The sequence below is a fragment of the Puccinia triticina genome, chromosome 5A (assembly GCF_026914185.1).
Source record: "Puccinia triticina chromosome 5A, complete sequence".
Lineage (NCBI taxonomy): Eukaryota > Fungi > Basidiomycota > Pucciniomycetes > Pucciniales > Pucciniaceae > Puccinia > Puccinia triticina.
This window is the reverse complement of record NC_070562.1, coordinates 3700011-3710202: the sequence shown is the minus strand read 5'-3', so window position 1 is coordinate 3710202 and position 10192 is coordinate 3700011. Positions and strand designations below refer to the sequence as shown.

The 10192-nt window shown below is 52.6% G+C and overlaps 2 protein-coding genes across 2 annotated transcripts; both read right to left on the bottom strand.

The window, feature by feature from the left end:
* Positions 1–1240: 1240 nt before the first annotated feature.
* Positions 1241–1819, bottom strand: PtA15_5A466 (uncharacterized protein; the record flags this gene model as incomplete). Its single annotated transcript, XM_053169230.1, has 2 exons — positions 1241–1660; positions 1739–1819. The coding sequence occupies 2 exons, from the start codon at positions 1817–1819 to the stop codon at positions 1241–1243; spliced, it is 501 nt and encodes a 166-aa protein (XP_053020448.1).
* Positions 1820–2696: 877 nt separating this feature from the next.
* On the bottom strand, positions 2697–3282 carry PtA15_5A465 (uncharacterized protein; the record flags this gene model as incomplete). Its single annotated transcript, XM_053169229.1, has 2 exons — positions 2697–2924; positions 2986–3282. 2 exons carry the CDS (start codon positions 3280–3282, stop codon positions 2697–2699), a joined length of 525 nt encoding a protein of 174 aa, XP_053020447.1.
* Positions 3283–10192: the final 6910 nt, after the last annotated feature.

Genomic DNA, 10192 nt, shown 5'->3' with positions numbered 1-10192 from the left:
ACGACAACACCGAATACACACCCGGGCAAATCGGGACAAGCCCCTGCGCCCACCTGACGCAGGAGTCATACATGCGCCAGGTGGGCGTTACAGGACGCCAGCGTGACTATGAGTCACGCTGGCGCCACCGTCATACACGGCTGGCCGCCCGAGCCTAGAGGGTGTCAGGTCGACCGTGATATTGACAGGTGCCGCTGAGGGCGTGGGCCAGGCGCCTCCCCGGGTGGCCAGCCATGTGTCACGGTTGAGCTGGCGTCAGGCTGTGCCGCGAACTGGGGTCGGCAGCCGATCGCACAGCTCATCCTGACACCGGCTGGGACCCGCAGCGAGCGGGCGTCCGCATGTTGCCCGCCAGCCTGGTTCGCCGCTTGGGCGCCTCGAGGGGGCGTCAGGCCGGGTGGCTCGTTGGGTTGCGACCTCTGGCCGGTCAAGGGGCGACATGATGGGGGAATCGGCATGATCTCCTCATATGCCCCATCCGCCTGCCAACGACCACCCGTCATCGTTTCAGACGACGGCGACCTCAAACGTGCAACATGCACATATTGTGTTTTTATGAATGGTTGGACTGATTTTCAGCAAGGTTCACCGAAATCATCAAATATGAATTTTAGGTTCCACATTTTTGTCTTCCCTCGAAAGCCATGATCTGTTGTCATCAACATCAACAATCATGGCGGCCACAGCAGCCACCAATCCTGTGCTTTGATCAACCGCATGGTCAACAGCTCCTCTCATCCGCCACCATTCCCTGGCCAAAACGAGTCCCATCAATACCGGTTTCCAGCGTTCCTTGGTCACGATCCTTTTGCCAGGAAGGACCCGCTTCCAGTCAATTTGATCCGATTTGCGCCTTGCCGGTCGGTCTTTTTTTCTTAACTAGAGGCCAAAGCGGCTACGCCGCTGCAGGGTCTAAGCAGGTCTAAGCTCCCTGGTTATGCCCCTTTCTTTCTGAATGGCCTCACCTCCACCATCAATTCTTCCTAACCTTAGCCCAATCAATCATGGGTGCAGTAGCATTTTTTGTTTTGTTTTTCTATGCATGCCTCATAAACATGAACCAAAGGACAATTCTTAAAATAAACCAAGATGATGTAGTTAATAGTATTATATACAGATATTTTTGATCTTTTCTTAGCAAAAAAAGGTAGTATCAACAAGCATTCCTTCCTCTGGACACCCACAGTAATAAGTTTTCAGATTTGTGTTTACCTTTCTGTGTTGTCTTGCAAATGGCTAGCTACCATACTTTTGGTTTGCACAATATACTGATCAGGAAAATCATAGAACCCGTCTGACGAGGATGAGGAGGAGGGGCCCGGTCAAGCCAGGGCGAGCATCCAATCTCCGAGACTACCCAGCGACTTTCCTGGTCCACCGCCAGACATCCCTGAAGAAGCTTAGCCACCACCTTCTTCTTCTCCGCCTCCCTCCAACTCTTATATGCCAGCGTGACTACCAACGCGCCTGGGAACTCGAACTGACTATTCATGATCTTGAGCCGCAGCCGGAGCTCGAAGTCGTCTTCGAACGGCAAATGACCCTGCCGCAGCCCGTAAAGCACGCAGCCTAGCACCCAGATGTCCAGGAAAGGAGACGCCAGAGGGATCTCCGACCGTAGCTGCTCCGGAGGCGTGTACGATACCGAGCCCGCGGAGGTCTGGAAGATGTTGAGCAAGCTGGACGGCTACTTTTCCGCTTGAATGCTGAGCTCGTCGTCACCGTTGGCCTCCTTGACGGGCTGGGATGCGAAAACGGAGTTTTTGAGTTTTGGGGGCAGTCGAGCGCGGGTGTGGTGAGAGGAGAGACTCCAGGTCATCGACCTCAAGTGGAGAACGTCTGCCGGCTGCGCGAAGGGTTGGTGTGTTTCCCAAAACCCAGTAACCACCCCGTTTCCGACAGATTCAGAAGAAAACCCCACTTGAGTGAATTTGTGGCAGGTTATGATGCATCTGTACCACAATGTTTGATGATTCAAGATGATGTAATGGACTCCAAAAACACCTGATAATGACCCGAGAGATCCGCACAAAAAGGGGAAAAATTTAAACAGGTGGTATTGAGTGATTTGTCCACACAACAACAAACGAAGGACTGGGAAGAAGGCAATCCCAAAAGTATGGTGATGAAAGAACAAGATAGATATGTATATATATTCAAGGAAGAGCGAGAGAGAGATTAATGGTAATGTGACAGGAGAAAGACAGCGGGCTGGGTATGGGAGACGGGCAGAAGAGAGAGAGATAGAGAGAATGGACGTATCGAGAGTCATGAAAGAGATGGGAAGAGGAGACGTATGATCGTGACAAGCGGCGAGAAAAACAAGCAGCGCAGACGGGTGGATGTCAAGCAGAGCCGACAATCGACCCGAGTGATCTGACCCGAGTATCAAGTTGCAGATATTTTGAGATGTCGAGAGTGATCGTAACCCAGAAAAAGATTTAAATCCAAAAAAGGGGAATCCAACGAGAGCAGATCCATAGGGATCACCAAAAAAGATGAGACTGTCAGAGTCGTGACCGGCTCTCTTCCCCTCCATGTGCTTGGAAGACAGGTAAGGAAGAGCAAACAATTGGTGTTATGGAAGGGGAGAGTAGAAAAAATAGCGGAGACGGAGGAAGCAGATAAGGCCCAGAAAGTTTTTTGTTCGTCATGGAGGGAATGGATTCGTGAGTGCACGGCGGGGGGAAGTCTGATCACTTAGGTGACCCACTACCAGGAGTCGATGCTCGCTCGTCGTCGCGTCCACGGAAGAGGGTGTACTGGCGCAGGGCCTCGTCTGGGCTGAGGGCGGAGGCGCCGTCGAGACGTCGCATACCGGAGGCCGTGACCGGGTCGGTGCGTGCGGATGAGCCGGCACTGGAGCCCCGATGGGAGAGGATCTCTGTGTCCACTTTGAGGGCCCTGGATTTAGCGGAGGGCGACTGTTTGGAGAAGGTTAGACCACATTCTTGATTTAAGGGAGAGGGGAGAGATAGGACGTACATGGTCGGCAGCCGGATGGGCGTCGAGTTCGAAGCGCAGGTTGCTGACGCTTCTACTCATGCTGGAGGTGGTTTGGTGAGTAGGTCTGAAGGGCGCGACGGGAGGCTCAAAGGAGTTGGGGACCAGTTCGGAGCCGGGGCGGGGGAAGGAGATGCCGGATTGGCGGTCGACGAAGGAGACCCTCGCGGCGCTGCCAGCCAGGAAGATGTTACGGGAGTGATGGGTGGGCGGTCTGACTGAGGAGACTGGGCGGTTGAGGCTAAAGGTACTTAGGCGGGCGTGCGGGGTATTGACCATCGAGTCTCGCTGGGGAAGGATTGCTAGTGGGTGCTCGGTTTGTGCGGTTCGGCGTAAAGCTTGTATGAATGAGGAGTTGTGTTCGGCGTTGTTGTGTGCCGTGCGGGTTGTTGTGGGGGTTATGTCGTGTCGGCCTGGTGATGTGAGTCTGTCGTCAAGGCCGTGGTTGTGTGGCGTAGCGGCCGTTACTACGGTTGCGGTGTGGTAGCTAGATACGGCGGGGTTTGGTGTCCGTGGCTTGGGGGGGGGTGGGTAGTGTGCATCGGTGTGGTCTATAAAAGGAGGGGGGGGGATGAGGGTAGTTTTCCTCAGGCGACTCACGAGCTGTAATTCCAGCTCGGGGGTCGTCTCACCCCCGTCCGCTGTTGCAATTGCGCAGTCCGGCGGGGGATACTCGTGGGCCCCCCTTGTGCTTTAGGGCTGGGGGCCTTCCTCCCGACGCTTTTGGCCCTGCTAGACAGGGAAGGGCGGAGGGCCACGATGCGTCAGCTTGCTGCGCTAGGTGGCTGGGCGCGGTTTTTTTTTTCCCTCTGTGACACTTGTAATTTTGTGCGCTTTTTTTTGTGTTTTTTTTTTTACTGTGGCTGTTGCGGTTTGGTTGTTGCTTGTTTTGTAGGGGGGAAAACCTCTGAATTTTTTTTTTGTAATTTGTCAAGTTGTAGGGGAAACCCTTGAATTTTTTTTCTACAAACCTGAGACTTTAATATACTTGGATGCACACAAGCTCATTATTGACCGGATTGTGATTGTTGCTTATTATTTTGCTCTAATTCTTCATGCAGCTACCTGCATGAAGCCAGTCTGAATGCCCAACACCTCCGCTACCTTCGATGGAAAAATTGTCAACGGAATGTTACACTGTCACCATCAACTCTGCTGATTGGATTATCTTTTATCAACTCCGAGCCAGCTTCCCAAGAAATTTTCATCTTGTTCAGGAGACGCTCAACCCCTTGACTATGTGCTTTTGCGGCTTGTAGAGATTTGTTGAATAGAGACTTTCAACAGTCTCATAATAAGCTTGAAGGCTCAGCTCATGAAGTCGTCTCGATCGTCTTCAAAGGATTGGCTAAAAAGAAGACCATCTTCCCCCAGAACTTTTCCAGGTGAGGATCTTCCTGCTCCGGTCCTGATCTGACCACATAGATTGACAACTCCCTCTTCTCTTCAGTGCAAATGGACAAGCAGCAGTGAAATGCAACATGAAAGCGAACAAAGGATTGCTGTACTTCCTTGACAAATTTGTGTTATTTATATCGAAGCAGCCAATCCTGATCAACCTAGCCGATCTGCATTTGGTGAAGTTTGCACGAGTACGAGGGGCCTTGCAATCGGGCCGGACGTTCGACCTGGTGCTGACGAAGAAGGAGAAGGTGGATCTGCAGTTCTCGAGTCTGAGTCGCGAGGAGCATCCGGTCATCGAGAGTTATTTCGACACCAAGGGCAAGAAGATCAAGAACAAGATGAACGAGGACGTCTTGAGCGCCGCCGTCGGGCCCCTCTCCAACAACAACGACGGTGATGATGACGACGATTAAGAAGGGCAAATCGAAGCCAAAGGCTTCAACATCAGCCGCAAACGCCAACGACGATGACGACGAATCTGGTAAGCTTTTTTTTTGCAGTCTTTGTACCCTGCCCCACGCCTGCTCATATCCCTTAATGCTTTTTTTGGGCAGATGATGAAAGTTTTCATGGCGGATCGGACGACTCGGATGTCGCGGAAGAGTTCGACTCAAACTACAGAGGTCAACACCCATCCTTTGCCCCCGCAAAAAACCCCAGAGATTCATGCCTTGGACTGACGCATGATGTGTTTTGATTTATGGGGATTGGATTGCAGGCTCCGACTCGGACAATTTGGAGTCGGAGGATGAGGGCAACAGCGCTGCGGCCAAAGTGCCAGCCCCGTCGTCCAAGAAGAACAAAGCTTCTGGAACCAGGTACGCCGCACTTCTCTGACCTCCTCACCCCTTTGCTCTCATCTCGTCACTCACGGCCTCTCTTCCGCTGCTGGGCTGCTCGTCGGATTTAGCTCTGACTTGCCGCCCTCGAAAAAACAAAAGAAGTCCTGATCTCCTCTTCCTTTTTTCGCCCTGAAGAGGGGCGGGAAGTCTGGTGTCCATTGTGTGTATTTGCCCTCCCATTGGGCCCACTCACCATCCCAAAATAACAAAAATAATCTTGCCAACACGTGCTGGGGTTGTGAGACACACATTCCCTTTCGGAGAGGGAATCCGTTCAAAGCTTCCCTCAAAGCTCTCCTGCCCCTCCGTGGGTCGCTTGTTTTCATATCCTGCTGGTGGTGCCTTTCATGTGCCATTATATTTTGTCCCAAAAAACACAGATAAGTGATTACAATCCTTGATGAAAATGATGTCAATCATCCTAGGTACTCGCAAGCAGAGGAGTCAATGGGGCTTAAGCATAATCATTGGTCAATTAAAAGATAATGTATTCAAGTTTGAAGAACATTTGGCCTCTCAATAGCCAGATCTTGTTTTCATCTGTGCTGCCTAAATTTTTTCCTCTGCATCTTATCAACAGCATCTTACCCCAGTTTACAGAATGTATTGATGAGTTAAATTAGATCGCCTAAGATGGTTTGTATTTCTTTGGCTCATTGCTTCTTATCCATATACATTGAGCTACATCACAAATCTATCAATAACAATCATATTACTGTTTTTTTTTCTTGCTGATCCGAAGGGCTTTGATAGGCTGCAATATAAAAAAAAACTATCCATCTACAAAAGGAGAATCAAAACGGCATATTCTTCTTCATGTGACACCTCCAAGCTCTACGGTCATCATGTCCTCCTTCCCAGAGATGATCTCGGTGTTCGCGCGTCGAGAGCCGGCCGAGAAGGCATTGAGCCCGGAGCCTGCTGGCTGCCTGGAGGCAGAGTTGAGAGGGAAAGCGGTTGTACTCGCCGGGGTTGGAGGTATATTACCGGGAGAGCGGTGTGGGTGAGCTAAGTGGAGTAACGCTGGCCAAAGAGTGTGAGCTTTGTCGAGAGGAGCCGGGCTGCTACCAAGCGCGCGAACGGGGATGACTACGCTGCAAGGTGGATCGTGTCTGTCGGCCGCTAGGGTGGGAAGTCAGCGTGCACTGGGCTGCTGAGGCAACCACGTCAAACAGTCCGAAGTCAACGAGCCCATTGGGAAAGCGTGCGGCTTGTCGTCCATCGTTGTATCAAAAAAAAAAAAAAAACATCAGATTGGTCCACTCAAGTGCCAGTCATGGTTTTGCAGTGATATCCATTCACACCTGGACGCTGGGGAGGTCGCCGAGCCCGGAGCTCAGGCAGTGGTCCAGGGGAGGTCTTCTTAGAGTCTCCCACCCCGCCACGCTCTGACAAGCGCTGCTGCGGATCTGCTCGGGGTCTCTATCTGCGCCGCAGCGGATCTGCTCGAGATCTTTATGTCTAGTAGAGCTGGCACTGCTGACTGCTTACATGGAGAGAGCCCCGGAAGCCAGGGAGTGGCTTCCCAAGACTCTCGTGTGTGGGACGGGGGAAGGATGGTCCCCGATCTTTTTGTGCTGAGTTCTCGCGACGCTTCTCCAGGTCTAAAGTCTCCCGGGAGGGGAGACCGGACCGGGAGAAGTCCCAGAGGGAGGAGAAAGCAGCGGACCGGATCTTTCCGGAGCAGAAAGCCCCCGGAGGGTGTGTGGGCGAAGGCGCTAGACCCCACGTGTGTGCGTGGGTGTCTAGACCTTTCTAGAACTTGAGCTGGGTGGGCGGGAGGTCGCGAAAAGGAACAATGATCCGGGATAATGGGGGAGAGCGAGTAAGGTAGCGCTGATGGAGTTGAGGAAGGAGAGCTCTACTCTTGGCCAAGGTGGGGGGAAGGCTCTGAGGTCTTTCCGGCTTGACTCTTTGGCCAGGGCGCAGGCGACTCTCCCTGGTCCCTGTACGCCGATATCTCCGCCGGTGAGGCGCGCAATAAATCGTGCATGTGCTAGAAGCCACACGCTAGCCCTGGCAGGAGCGTACAGGGAGTGGCTAGACGGGTACATGGACTCCACCCACCTCCCGTTGCACTCCCGGTAACACAACATCCATTCACACCTGGACGCCGGGGAGGTCGCCGAGCCCGGAGCTCAGGCAGTGGTCCAGGGGAGGTCTTCTTAGAGTCTCCCACCCCGCCACGCTCTGACAAGCGCTGCTGCGGATCTGCTCGGGGTCTCTATCTGCGCCGCAGCGGATCTGCTCGAGATCTTTATGTCTAGTAGAGCTGGCACTGCTGACTGCTTACATGGAGAGAGCCCCGGAAGCCAGGGAGTGGCTTCCCAAGACTCTTGTGTGTGGGACAGGGGAAGGATGGTCCCCGATCTTTTTGTGCTGAGTTCTCGCGATGCTTCTGAGAAAATTGGAGCAACTGAAATTGTTTTCCTTATCTCAATATCTTATTGTATATACATAATTATATTAAGATAAGAGAAACAGATCTAAAAGATGAATTTACCTGAAAGCAGCACGAGTGGATGCTTTGCTTTTAGGGATGATTCTTCTGTGTTGCTTTGTCTGGGTTTGAGCTGGGATGAGAGGTATGACTGTTTGAGAGCGGGTCTATGTATATCGCGCCTTCGTCAGCTTCTACTCTCACTGTCTGTTTTTTGTTCTGGTTGTGGTTTCTGAGCTTACCGACGCAGGAGCCAGTTATTCAAATAACTTGGTCTTATCCTTTCCGTACGGGTGCGCGGCTTTTTGATCTGCTTGTCGAACGTAGTTCGATTCAAGTCAGCTATCTGGTCTCTCCCTGGTCTCAAGGATCGGGCTACTCACTGGTTGCGGAGCTGGCCGTGATCCTATCGAGTAGGGTGGCTGGGGTCTGTTTGCCGAGACGGTTTACGAGGGATCTGCGAGAAAGAGGTCGGTCAGCTTTGTCTGAACTCTAACTCTATCTCTCCTCGATCACGTACTCGGAGGCTGAGTTTGATCTTCCTTTCCCCGGTGCGGTTGCCGTTATGGTTTCCGTATCTGCAAGAGATCAAGCGGGGCTTGTCAGCTTGAGATTGGGTTAGGTCTGGGTCTGGACTGCTCGAGGGGTCTTACCTCTTTGCGCAGCTGGGTTTGGGGCTTTGTTTAACCGCGCGAGCTTCCTTTGCGGTTGCTGTGGGTAGTCTGGGCTTAGCCGCGCTGTCTTCCCTGACGGGAGCTGCGGGTGGTCTGGTCTGGTATTCCTACAGCTTCTCCAGGTCTAAAGTCTCCCGGGAGGGGAGACCGGACCGGGAGAAGTCCCAGAGGGAGGAGAAAGCAGCGGACCGGATCCTTCCGGAGCAGAAAGCCCCCGGAGGGTGTGTGGGCGAAGGCGCTAGACCCATAACTCTGGCTCGGGGGAGCACAGAGCCGGGCGCCTGATTGGCTTCTGCTCCTGCCCCGTACTGGGTGGCGAGGACAAGGTGTGATGGGATTGCAAAATGACTAATGGGTAGTGAATCATTTGGCCCAGGCTTGTAGTAGCTCCCGGAGGACCAATTTAGTGTCGGCCGACTCTTCGTCGGAGTACTCTCTGATGTAAAGTTTATAACAGTCTGAGTTCCAACGACCGAGCCAGCGCAAACCATCGTGGTTGACGCCGGCAGCGTGGAGGAAGGAGGTACCTCCAACCCTGAAGGAGTGGCCAGAGATTCCGGAGCATCCATTCTCGGTCCAGAACTGAGTCAAGGCCCGAACCGCAGTAGATTTGGTGATATGCACTCTGGAGCCGGACTCCCAGTATCCGAAGAGAGAGGTGTCTTTCCCGGCAGCGTTCTGAATCCTTCGTTCGAGGGCTAGGAGAGGGCAGATCATCATTCTCTTGGCTGTCACGTGGATTTCTTGAGTCTTGCCTGGACTGGCCGTTTTAGCTCCCCGGACAGCAAGAGTTGCTTTCCTCAGGTGGTTGACCGTTTGGAAGCTGACGTCGCTGACCATTACAGATGCCGATTCTCGGAGAGGACCGGTCTTGTCGTTGTAGGTGAGCTCTCCTAGCCTCGCAAGTCCCCAGAAGGCGACGATAACTAAGTCGAGTAGAGCCTTTTGAAATTCAGAGCCCTTTATCCAAGCCGAGGTGAGCATGACGAGATGGCGAACCATCACTGCTCCCTTCTTGGGCTTGGCAGATTGTTCTGCGTCGATATAGGCGGAGGATTTCAGGAGGACATTGACTTTGTTCTTGGTCTCGTAGGGGTACGGGGCGTCGTGCATCGTGTGCCACATTTGGAGGCCGGCTAGGTGTCAGAATATCAGGAGAAAACCCGCGCGCTCCGGTCTTGCTCTCTCCTTCATGATTCAACGCCCCTGTGCCCCGCATCCGCGCAGCCATCCCTGAATCAAAGTTCGCCCCCTGCGTACAGTTCCTGTTCTCCTCATCCCGCTCGGAACCACCAACAAGCCAAACACACTCAACGAACGACAGGACGGTACTTCAACCATCAATAGCTCCATCGTCGTTGTCGCGGGATCATCAGCATCAGGATTCAAGAGTAGTGGTGACTACCCCCATCCATTCCCTGTCTTGTTTTCCTCTCCTTGTTCATCTGCTGACATCATTCTCCTTAGTCTCTTGCTCCAGTGCTTTGTTTTGTTTTGTTCTGTTATCTTTCTCTATACCGTTGTTTTTCCGTTGCTCTATCCGATCCTTTAGGTACATTTCATCCTCTTCTGTTTTCTTGTTCTTTCCTGTTCTCTTGCTGAAATGCACACCTTTAGTTTCACCTCAAATTCTCGCAGATTTACAGTCTCAACAGCACCGAAACATCTAAAGGATCGCGATGGCCGACAACAACGCAAACTCCAAGCCCAACATCCCTCCTTTGACCGAAGTCAACTTTCTTCAATGGTCGATTAGGCTCAAGGCTTTCCTCAAGAACAAAGGCCTTCTCAAATACATCTTGCAGCCGACTGGGGCCGGACTAAGTGGA